Source organism: Gossypium hirsutum, chromosome D05 (assembly GCF_007990345.1).
Source record: "Gossypium hirsutum isolate 1008001.06 chromosome D05, Gossypium_hirsutum_v2.1, whole genome shotgun sequence".
NCBI classification, from domain to species: Eukaryota; Viridiplantae; Streptophyta; class Magnoliopsida; order Malvales; family Malvaceae; genus Gossypium; species Gossypium hirsutum.
In genome coordinates, this window is record NC_053441.1 from 65358861 (window position 1) to 65371447 (window position 12587).

General features: G+C 37.1%; 1 protein-coding gene across 1 annotated transcript; it reads right to left on the reverse strand.

Moving 5' to 3' along the window:
* Nucleotides 1-4997: 4997 nt before the first annotated feature.
* On the reverse strand, nt 4998-11597 carry LOC107931706 (receptor-like protein Cf-9 homolog). Its single transcript, XM_016863642.2, has 3 exons — nt 9959-11597; nt 9770-9868; nt 4998-5704 (listed from the first exon to the last, which is right to left on the reverse strand). The coding sequence occupies exons 1-3, from the start codon at nt 11595-11597 to the stop codon at nt 4998-5000; spliced, it is 2445 nt and encodes an 814-aa protein (XP_016719131.2).
* Between the last annotated feature and the right edge of the window lie 990 nt (nt 11598-12587).

A 12587-nucleotide genomic window follows, 5' to 3' on the forward strand; every position in this document is an offset into this window, starting at 1 on the left:
AATCAAAAATGTTTTTTGGGAATTTTCCTTGCAAATCTGTTGGAACAATAGCAGCAGCAAACATCAAACAAAGTTACAATACTGTGTTTGCAAGACTGAAGCAAGAAGAATCGAAGCAAAGAAAAACAAAGCAAAGCAAAAATTGAACAAAAATTGAATACTCAGCAAAGTTGTAACTGAACATTCCAAATTTTTCATTCAAATTTGAAATATAAAAGGAGTTACAATGTACATTGACAGTTACCTAATGTATTTAACTGCCCCAACTAATACAAACCTAATCACTAGCCAAAAAATAATCAAATATAGCTGACCAATCAGCCATTACATCAAAAGATCTTATCACTAACTTAAGTTTAACTAGTATTACAAACAAACTAAAATTGAACCGAACCAAATTACATCAAAACAAAATAGCAAAGTTAGTTGCTTCATTCGGTTCAAAAACCATTCGTGCACACCAAGCAAAATGAGCTGAGCTCGATAGCTGCTGGTCTCGACAGCAGCAAGCTTCTGGCTCCATGTTGCATTGCAGTCCAGCTTTCAACACTCCTCCTTGGACTGTATGCAACACATTCCAATTGCACTTCTCAAAGATTCAAATCGAGCAGCCCCTAAGGGCTTGGTCATTATGTCAGCCAATTGTGCTCCTGAGCTGCAATGCACAAGGCTGACTTCCTTTGCTTGTTCAGCCTCTCTAACAAAATGCAATTTGATTTTAAAATGCTTAGTCTTACCATGGAACACAGGGTTCTTGGCTATTGCAACTGCAGACTGATTATCCACCCAAATTTTAGTTGCTTCATCTTGAGTTTCATTAAGGTCATGAAGCAGCTTCCTTAGCCAAATGGCCTGATTAACTGCTCCTGCTGCAGCAATGTACTCTACTTCAGCTGTGGACTGAGCAACAGTTTGTTGCTTCTTTGAACTCCAGCAAAACATGCCCGATCCAAGTGTGAAGAAGTATCCAGAGGTACTCTTCATGTCATCAAGGGATCCTGCCCAGTCACTGTCAGAGTAGCCTTCTAGTTTCAGTTGGTTCCCACTTTCAAACATTACACCAAAACTAGCAGTGCCCTTGATGTATCTAAGGACCCTCTTTGCTGCCTTCAAATGTGCCTCATTGCAACAATGCATAAATCTCGATAACAGGCTGACACCAAACATGATGTCTGGCCTGGTTGCTGTTAGATACAACAGACAACCAACTAGGCTTCGATAGTGCCTCTCATCAACCCTCTGCTGATCACCACTGCTAGTCAGCTTTTCTCCTTGAGCCACAGGTGTGCTGACTGCTTTACAGTTATGCATGCAAAATTTGTCTAGGATCTTCAAAGCAAATGAGTGTTGGCTGATGAAGATACCTCGATCAGACTGGTGCACTTCCATGCCAAGGAAGTAAGTCATGATCCCCAAATCTATCATCTCAAACACTTGCTGCATTTGGACCTTGAACTGATCAATGAGCTCAATTTTGCTCCCTGTCACAAGCAAATCATCCACATACAAGGAGACAATCAGCAAGGTTTCATGTTCTGACCTTTTAACATACAGAGTAGGCTCACTAAGGCTCTTTACAAATCCAAGTTTGGTCAGGTAAGCATCAACTCTGTCATACCAGGCCCTTGGTGCCTGTTTCAGGCCATAGAGGGCCTTTCTCAACTTATACACTTTGTCTTCATATCCAACAACTTCAAAACCTTCAGGTTGCTCGATGAAGATCTCCTCCTTGAGAAAACCATTCAGGAATGCTGATTTGACATCCAATTGGTGAACTCTCCACTGCTTTTGAGCTGCTAAAGCAAACAGCAGCTTAATTGTATCCAGTCTTGCCACTGGAGCAAAAGTTTCTAGGTAGTCAACACCATAGTGCTGACTGTAGCCCTTCACCACAAGCCTGGCCTTGTGCTTGTTCAGTGAGCCGTCAGCATTGTATTTGGCCCGGTACACCCATTTAACTCCTATGACCCTCTTGTGTTCTGGTCTGCTCACCAACTCCCAAGTCTGATTTTTGTTGATCATTTCCAACTCAGCTTCCATAGCTTTCATCCAGCTTCTGTTCTTAGCAGCCTCTTCAAAGTCTGAGGGCTCAATCACAGCAACATTGCACCTCTGATACACATCAGCTAAAGTTCTGGTGCCCCTCACTGGTATATCATCGATAGCATCATTACTTGGTCCTTCTTCTGCAGGTTCAGCAACCAAGTCTAACTGGTCCAATTCAGACAAGTCAGCCTCAACACCATTCCAATTCCACACCTTTTCCTCATCAAACTTCACATCCCTGCTGACTAAAACCTTCTTTGCTGTAGGATCATACACTCTATAGCCCTTCTTGTTGCTGCTGTAGCCAACAAAGATTCCTGGAGTTGCTCTGCTCTCAAGCTTGGTCCTTTTCTCTACTGGAATAAGTGCATAACATACACAGCCAAACACTTTTAAGTGTGTTACCACAGGTTTGACTCCATGCCAAGCCTCAAAAGGAGTCTTATCCTTGATTGCTCTAGTTGGCAGTCTGTTGAGCAGATACACTGAGGTGTTGACTGCCTCAGCCCAAAACTGACTTGGAAGCTTGCCTTGAAACATGAGGCACCTGGCCATGTTCAGTACAGTCCTATTCTTTCTCTCACAGACTCCATTCTGTTGAGGAGTATAGACTGTTGTGAGCTGATGGTGAATCCCAGCACTGTCACAAAGCTTCTGAAATCTCTCAGACACATATTCAGAGCCATTATCAGTTCTCAAGGCTCTAATTTTGCAGCCTGACTGATTTTCAGCATAAGCCTTGAATTTGCAGAAGGCTTCAAACACATCTGACTTTTGCTTCAAGAAGTTGACCCAGCACAACCTTGTTAAATCATCTATAAACAGGGCAAAGTACCTATTCTCACTGATTGAAGGTGTTCTCATAGGGCCACAAACATCAGAGTGCACCAATTCGAGCTTGTTTTGAGCTCTCCAAGCACTGTCAGCAGCAAAAGGTAGTCTAGCTTGCTTACCAAGCTGACAAACCTCACAAACATTCCCACTAACCTCAATTTTTGAAATGTCATCAATTAAATTCAGCCTATGTAGCAAATCAAGAGATCTAAAATTGGCATGGCCTAGTCTCTTATGCCACAAATCAGTGTTATCAGCAAGGATGGTGTATGCCTTTCTTTCTACTTGGCTAACATCCAACATGAAGCATCTATCAGTCATAGAGACTGAGATTAACTCCAGACCATTCATGTCTTGAACAGTACAACAACCATCCTTGAAAACCAATGTATAGCCTTTTTCAACTAATTGGCCTACACTAAGCAAATTCTGGTCTAAATCAGGTACAAAAAGCACATTTGTGATCAGCTTGTTACCTGAACCAGTGCTAACCAGCACACTGCCCTTGCCCTTAGCCTCAATCAGCTTGCCATCTCCAATTCTAATCCTCGAGTGGAAGCTTCTGTCTAGGCCCTTAAACAGCTTCTCGTCTGCTGCCATATGGTGTGAGCAACCACTGTCTAGTAGCCAATCATTGCTGGCCTTGGTTGTGCCAACAAAACAAGTTGCTGTGAACACATGCTCCTCCTGAGCAATGTCCTCAGCAGGTCTAGCTTGTTGCAGAGCAGCCTCCCTTGGTTTGCCCTTGCACACCTTCTCCACATGGCCAAACTGCTTACACTTTCTACACTAAATATCTGGCCTAAACCAGCAATACTTTTCTGAATGTGTTGTCTTCTTGCAATGAACACATGGTGGGAACACCCTTTTTGCTTCATCTTTTCCTGACTTGACCCTTCTATTATGCCAGGGCTTCTTTCCTTTTGCACTCACACTCGAGCCTTCACTGGCTTTAGCCTGGAAAGTAGCTTCAGGATTCTCCTCCTGCCTATTTGCCCTCCTTTGCTCAAGTGCATACAGGGAGTTCATCAGCTCAGACAATGAAATGGCTGATAAGTCCCTCGAGTCCTCAAGTGAAGAGATTTTTGACTCAAATTTCTCAGGGAGAGTTGTAATGACCTTTTCAACAACTCTGCTCTCTGTGAAGTCTACTCCCAAGAGGCTAATGCTGTTGACAATGGCCATTATCCTGTCTGAGTACTGCTTGATGGTCTCAGACTCCTTCATCCTTAAATTTTCAAAGTCTCTCCTGAGGTTGATCACTTGCTGTTGCCTTGTCTTATCAGTCCCCATGAACTCCTCCTTCAGCTTCTCCCAAGCCTGCTTTGGTGAGTCACAGGCCATGATGCGAGTAAATATCACATCAGAGACTCCATTTTGCAAGCAGGCCATAGCCTTATGCTTCTTGGCTCGCTCCTCAGTATGTTGCCTCATCTGTGCAATGGTGGGATTGGCTCTCAATGGAGGTGGTTCAGCATCATTCTCGATCACACTCCAAAGATCATGTGCCTGGAGATAAGTCTTCATTTTAACTATCCAAATGTGATAGTTTTCTCCAGTAAACACTGGTGGAGGTGGTGGAGTGAAACTCATTCTGCTAAACTGATTTTAAGTGCTTCGATCTTACCAAATTTTGAACTTGCTGTTGGTTTTGATTCGAACACAACAGATTGCATACAAAGGCTCCTCAAAGACTCGGGCTCATGATACCATTTGTTGAAACAATAGCAGCAGCAAACATCAAACAAAGTTACAATACTGTGTTTGCAAGACTGAAGCAAGAAGAATCGAAGCAAAGAAAAACAAAGCAAAGCAAAAATTGAACAAAAATTGAATACTCAGCAAAGTTGTAACTGAACATTCCAAATTTTTCATTCAAATTTGAAATATAAAAGGAGTTACAATGTACATTGACAGTTACCTAATGTGTTTAACTGCCCCAACTAATACAAACCTAATCACTAGCCAAAAAATAATCAAATATTGCTGACCAATCAGCCATTACATCAAAAGATCTTATCACTAACTTAAGTTTAACTAGTATTACAAACAAACTAAAATTGAACCGAACCAAATTACATCAAAACAAAACAGCAAAGTTAGTTGCTTTATTCGGTTCAAAAACCATTCGTGCGCACCAAGCAAAATGAGCTGAGCTCGATAGCTGCTGGTCTCGACAGCAGCAAGCTTCTGGCTCCATGTTGCATTGCAGTCCAGCTTTCAACAAAATCACAAAAAGCAAGACTGAGAGACCTTAGAGAAGAGGATAGATTCATGAAGACATGAGCATTAACAGAAGACATGTCCATTCCATCCAAAAACAGATGTCTGACCTCGGTTAGGTTGTGAACAAGTCCCTCCAGAGCATGTTTGTCAATTGTTTGTGCATCAGCCCAACAGGAGAGATCAAGTGAAACCAATTTTGACAGGTGGGAGACTTGGGATGGGACTTCTCCTGCAAACCCTGTATTGGAAAGGTTGAGGTAGAATAGGCTTGTAAACCGACCCAAGTCGGATGGAATTTTGGAAAGATTAAAATCATTGTAGGCAAGGTTGAGTTTTTGAAGGTGAGGAAGAAGGAAGAGAGTGGTATTGGGAGGGAAGTTGCCAGATAGCCAACTGCAGCTCAAGTCAAGGGCAATAACATGAGCATTTAGGTGGTCACAAGTGACCCCATCCCATGAGCAGCAATCTGTACCCTCCTTCCATGAATTTGTCTTGGGACAAGATTGAAGGCCAGCAATCTCATTGCAATAAGAAGAAGCATACTCTGTTATGAAAAAAGAGTCCTTAAACTGGATTTGAGAAGAGCAGGAGTGAGATCCTGAAGAAGAAAAAGAAGCATAAAGATGGGGAAAGAAGAGGAATAGGCAGAGAAAGAGATAGGAGGCCATGTTATGTTTGTAGAGGAAGATGAAGGATAGGAATGGTATTTATAGGCAACAAATAATACAACATTGGTGTTACAGTCTTTTTTATTTTCTCGAGTTCATGAGTTTGTTTAAATTCGCGGTGAACACTCGATTTTTTTTGACGTTTTTGATTCAAATACCGCTAAAAACTTTAATCGGTTGCCATTAAATATGTCATTTTCTATTAGCTGCAAGAAAACTATCCGATAAACTGCATCTTCTTCTTTAGATGAAATTTTGTAAAAAAAATTTGACATTATCTCTTATATGGTCCTTCAATTTTATTTAAAAAATGATTTTAACTCTCCATTTAATTTTTCAAACAAATTAACGCAACATTTTAGTTATTGTCTACTGTCTAATAATGCCATGTGTATCAGTACAAACATTCCCATTTCCTTTTTTTTTTTTCATTTTCCCAAAAACTCATTTCACTCTTAGCTTTATAAAGAAAAAAAAGTTATTTTAGCCCTTAATTTAATTTTTCATCTTCTTTAACCCTTAAACTTATATTGTTTATCAAATAACCCTTAAACTTGCATTGTTTATCAGATGAAAAAATTAATATCTATTAACTTTGCTAACGTGCATACATATGCAACCTCATTTAAATCTAAAAAATATAAAAATAATTAAATATGTATAAATCTAAAAATATCTTCAAATTAAAACTAAAATTTTTTAAACTAATACAAATTTTTATTATTTAAAAAATCTTAAAATTTTCAAATTAAATTCCATTTGTTTTCCACCATTGAAGAACACCTTCAATCACATCAACAACTTCATACTATTTTGCCTAGAAATTGTTTTGCAAATTTATTTTGTTTATTTATTTCTAAACACATATTTCTTTTCTATAACCCCAATGGTAGCAAAGGAAATGTAAAAAAAAAAACTTAAAAATCAAATTTTTAATGATGAAGGGAATTGATTTATATTAAAACCAAGGATTAAACTGAAAATACAAAGAGTTGAAGGTACTAAACAAGCAAATAAACCCTAGCTACAGTGATAATTAACTTAACTATCTACTATTGGAACCAAGAAAAACTAAAAGAAAACATGAATTAAACCCTAGAGTTATGAAGAAGAAAACAAAAACTCTAAAAATAAAGAGAAAAATTGAAAACCGTGAAATGTTAAGTGTGCCCTTTGTTCAGCCAATTTTTTGCCCTTTCTAGCAAATTACAGATCCAAAAATAGTGACCAAATTGTCTTTGATGGTCTAATTTTGGTTAGGGGGAAAAGGATTACCCCTACGGTTATTTTTTTGTCTCCTCCCATCAATGATATTGCGGTACCCTCTTTCTAGGTGACATTTTCGATCCTTCTGAGCCACCATGGGATCTCTGCATCACTCACCAACCTCATCAGATTCCTCGGATGCCATTTGGCCATCTCAGATCTCAAAATAGTATCAAAATGGACACTAATCATTTATTAATATAAAGAACTAAAACTAAATAAAAAAACGACAAAGATATCTAAATTGCTTGAAAATAAGTTTTTAAGTGTGATGGAGAGCCTAATTTAACATATCAATTTACAGCAGATTATAAACATAATTTGCGGAACCTTGTTAAAATTTCGATTTTCTTTATTAGTTTTCTTTCAATATTCTGTACGGTACATTTGTAGTAATATATTGTGCAGATCATAGACTACATTGCTTTATTAGTGTTCTATTGTTAATCTATTATTATTATTATTATTATTATTATTATTATTATTATTATTATTATTATTATTATTATTATTAGCACCACTTCCTTTTTACCATATAATTTTTATTCATAAAAATGAAGAGTTGATTTACTAAAGAAAGAAGAAGAATTGATGAGATTATAAAGTATATTGACTTGGTCTTGCTTCCTTTATATGTATGAATGTGGAAATCGGCATAATGCCAACTTATTTTCCACGCAGAGGAAGAAAATGGTGCTCTCTTGTCACTCCCTTTAACTTGACAAAATACAAGACATGTGATCCACCAATGAATGTTTGACTATCTCCATCTCACTTTTTATTAATCAAGGAATATAAACTTACTATTTCAACATTTCATAAGCAAAAGCTAAAATAATATTGGTCACATCCCATATCTTCATAAGACAAAAGTTAAAACAGCCTTCAGTTCATCTACATTCTACATTCATATCAATTGCACACAAAGTCATATCTGCAAGCATCAAATATTAACCTTTCAACTCCATAATAACAACACCAATTTCTAACAATTGCAGAAGAATGTCCAATCATTCCACACAAATTAACAACAATTTGCAGCATCCACTACATTCATATCAATTCCACACAAATTAAGACTGCAATTTCTAACTTGTTTATACCCTCAATGAAGCTACCTAAAAGATATGAATTTTTTAATATTATAAAGTTAAGTGACCAAAACATAAATTTTCTACTAGATTAGTACTTGAGGTGTAGTTTACCTTATAATAAATAACTAAAATAAATTTGTGAATCAATTGCATAATTAAATTAAGATTTTCAAGCCTTTTACCAAACCAAACTTGAAAGGAGAAAAAGAATCATGAAAGAATCCAGTTTTAAAAGCCTTTCACTTTTCCCAAGTCCAATACACAAATTCACAAGATCCCACACTCTCATTTATCCTCTTCAAAAAGCAAGGTCCACAACAAAAGATTAATTTAGATATTAATTATTTTATTTTAATGGGATATAATTTGATATTTTGTTTTTATTTTAATTAAGTGTGTTTAAATTAGTGATATTTGTTATAATAATTAAGTTATACATTCGGGAAGGTTGATAATAATGTTCACACCATAGATGTTGTGAAGAGCCACTAAAAGTGACAATTTATCTATGCTAAAAAGGTGTTTGAATAGAGTAATATTGGACAATGTCCTACCTCAAGACCCAAAAGGGATGCCAATTTAAGACCCAAGGAAGCCTTCGACTTATCTCACTTGTGTAAGGAGCTAGAGTTATCTCTTTACTATTAACAACATAATTAATCATATTCTATAATTCACCTTTAAGGTGTCTTATTCACTTGTTTAGGTCAACTATACCAAATTCAGCATTTTATTTCGCCAAACCAAAATTGTCATTTGCCATATAGGGATCGCCAAGCCTATAAAAGCCAAAATCTTTTCAAAGATTTGCCTCGTTTAGCTCGATTCTTCAATTTATCTTCTCAATCTCAATTATTAACGTTTGTCTCTCCAACTTGCCTCCTCAAATTTAATCATTAAAACTAAATGCATTATGTGCTCACCATACTACAAGAACATAAACTTATTTATTTCAAGAGGATCACTTTATAAATTTCCATCAATTAGGGAAAAATTATTATACCTCTATAAGTATATTTTAAAATATGGCGATATTTCAAGATAGCACCTATCACATTTCAATAAAACTCATTATATATCTACCACCATCATAATTAAGTAATAGAGCATCATTCTATATGGACACACATCAAGCTCATTTCCTTTTATGTTAATTATTCACGTAATTCTAATTTTCAATTATTTCCTTAAATATTAAAAATAACTACTCTGTTAATGCCATGTAGCTATTTTGATTAATGATTTCATTTAATTTGTTTTCCTCCTGACTTGGAAATGTGGACTTGACAACAAAATGAAATTTGAGCATGACACCTTAATTTTGTGGTTGGTTTGACGAATACTGAAGGTTGGTCATCTTGAAACATATATAAAATTAAATGATTGAATTATTGAAATTATTAAATAAAATAATTATGAAATTAGAATTTAAGGTTAGAGGTTATTTTTAGAATTTTAAATTTTCTTTTACTGCTAACTTGTAAAAAAATTATGAAAATACAACAGAGATCATTGACACATTTTGTTCTCCTTTCTCCTTTACTGAGCAGTAGCAAAGATTATCGAGACTAAATTGAAAGTCATGAAAGAAGACATAAACAACACCACCATACAAAATGTTACATTCAAACAAACCATTACAGATAGCACGAAATGCAATGAAAGGCAGAGGAATTGGTACGATAATAAAGACAGACACGTACCAATGCAACCCTTCACCATAGGCAAAACGGTCTACAAAACAATAAATTATGAAAATACAACACTAATTCTTCAACATCATTTGCTGTAATTAGATCCTTCTTCGTCTATTGCTCCGATTGCCTTTCTTTGACTTTCTTCTTCGCCTCTTCTCTTGTTGGTTTTCAACCAAATTCACCAACCATTTCGGCTTACCAGTTTGGAAAACAACATATCCCACCGACATTCCGAACACCACTCCGCATCTATAACCTATCAACACCACTTTCCAACCAAAATCAATGTTTGATTTTGAGCCATCTGTTTCAAGCACATTTGGAGGTGCTGGCTCAATGATGTTGCAACCTTTCGAGACCGGAAACCCACATAGTCCCTTATTCACTTCATATGAATCATTTCCAAATGTGTTGAATTGTTTTCCTTGAGGAATCTGACCATGGAGTTGATTTTCAGAAACATTGAAGGACGAAAGATACTGCAGATCTGCCAATCCATTTGGAATCGTCCCAGACAACCTGTTTGAAGATAGGTCCAACCATTCAAGACTTGTCAAATTCCCTATTGAGGTGGGGATACCACCATTAAGGTTATTATGAGAAAGGTTGAGCCCTTTCAGTAAGTTAAGCTTCCCAAAAACTTCTGGAATACCCCCTTCAAACTGATTGTTTGATAGATCAATGATCATCCACATGGTGAAAATTTTCACCAATTCCATATATTGCCCTTTCATAACAATTCCAATGGAATAGGTATAAAAGTCACTACCTTTCGAATCATACACCCCCATGTACGACAATTTACTCCCAATCTTCTCTAGATTTATGATACCCTTGAAGCTATTGATGTATCTCACTGGTAGGGGTCCAGAAAAATAATTACTTGAGAGGTCAAAAATTTGGATTTTAGAGAAAAAAGGGCTAGACTTGGAGCTATTGACACGCAAGGAGCCATGCATATGATTTGACTTCAAAAAAAGAACTTGTAAAAATGGAAGACTTCCCAACCAATGAGGAAATGTATCATTGATCTTGTTGTTACCAAGATCTAGCACTTCCAGACCTCTACAATTAAGGATGGATGGTGTCAAAGGCCCTTCTAAGAAATTTCCATTTAAGTTGAAATTAGTCAATTGGCATCCCTTTGCAAATGTTGGAGGAATCTTCCCATAAAACTTGTTCTTCTTCAGATTTAAGACTAGAAGGCTGTTGCTCAAATTTCCAAAACATTGCGGAATTGTTCCACCCAAGTAATTGTGGGACAAATCAAGAATTTGAAGATTAGTGGCATTGCATATTAAAGAAGAGACCTCTCCATTGAAACTATTATTTGAGATCAAGAAGACATTGATGGTCGAAGGTAGAATCGGAAGATTTCCACTGATCAAATTGGAGCTTAAGTCAAGAACTTCAATATTCTTCCATGGGAAGTGCTCAACTTCTGTCAAAGAGTTGTGAGATACGTTTAAGTAAGTCAAAGAGTCATTACCCACCTCTTGCATCCACTGTGGAATCTTGCCTTCAATTTTGTTGCAAGAGAGATCTAAGCTTTCCAAACTTTTAAGCCCTTTTAAAAATTGGGGGAATTCACTAAGTTTATTATTGTCTAGATATAAATATTCTAGTGACTTGGATTGGAATTCTTTGATATGCCCACTGAATTGATTTTGAGAGAGAGATATTTCCTTTAAGGAGGGAGCAGTATACAACCATGATGGAAGTGTTCCTGTTGAAGTCAACCCCCATGCAGCAGCCGAGGTGACCATGCAAGGTGGCCAAGCAGGGATCGTGCTTTAACAGCAAACCGAAACTGCATTGTTTCATTTGGTTACTCAAATGAACATTTTGTATTTTAGTTTGTTTTGAACTAAGTTGGTAACTGTATTTTGATGTAATTAGGTGCTGAATGACAAGTTTAGGTAGAAGTTTATGTTTTCAATCAAGTTTACCAAGTTACTAGGCAATTTAGTGGTGTTATGTATGTTATTAGGTGGCAACTTGTTTGTTTTGCTGTTGTTATCTCATATATGTATTGGTATTATGCCTTGTAAAAAGGTGTTAATGAAAATTCAGCTCATTTTCATTCAATTTTATCTCTTTCTTTTCTGTTCTCCATTGCAAAATTTCTTTGTTCTTCTTCAATAGCTTATTCAGCAAGGCTCGACACTTGCTGTGTAAGCAAGCTGAAACCATCTTGCTATTGCCTCTTGCACCAACAATTGGTATCTAGAGCCGTTGTCTTAGTGGACCTGTTGCTTCAAACCAAGGAACCTCATGGCTTCTTCAGGATTTTCACCAGCAGCCCCACCAGTCTTCAATGGAGAAAGTTTTCACATATGGCTGGTAAAGATGAAGACTTACCTGCAGGCCTTTGATCTGTGGGAAGTTGTTAACACAGATGCTGAGCCAGCACCACTGAGGGCTAATCCCACAGTAGCTCAGATCAGACAACATGCTGATGAGAGGACCAAAAGGCACAAAGCCATGTCCTGCATTCAGAACTGTGTATCAGATGTCATCTTTACCAGAATTATGGCCTGTGAGACTCCAAAACAGGCCTGGGACAAGCTTAAGGAGGAGTTTCAAGGCACTGAGAGAATAAGGCAACAGCAGCTGTTGAATTTGAGAAGGGATTTCGAGAATTTGAAGATGAAGGAAGAAGAAACAGTGAAGCAGTATTCAGATAGAATTATGGCAGTGGTTAACAGTATAAGACTCCTAGGTGAGCACTTTGATGAGGCAAGAATTGTGGAGAA

What these genes read in the sequence shown, in the direction of transcription:
- LOC107931706 (XM_016863642.2), bottom strand. Translation starts at nt 11,597, where the DNA reads ATGGTCACCTCGGCTGCTGCATGGGGGTTGACTTCAACAGGAACACTT. An exon ending in AAGAAGAAAGTCAAAGAAAG is followed by an intron (nt 9,869 to 9,958) that starts GCAATCGGAGCA and finishes ATTGTTTTGTAG; the next exon opens with ACCGTTTTGCCTATGGTGAA. An exon ending in ATTTCGTGCTATCTGTAATG is followed by an intron (nt 5,705 to 9,769) that starts GTTTGTTTGAAT and finishes TTTCTTCTTCAG; the next exon opens with GATCTCACTCCTGCTCTTCT.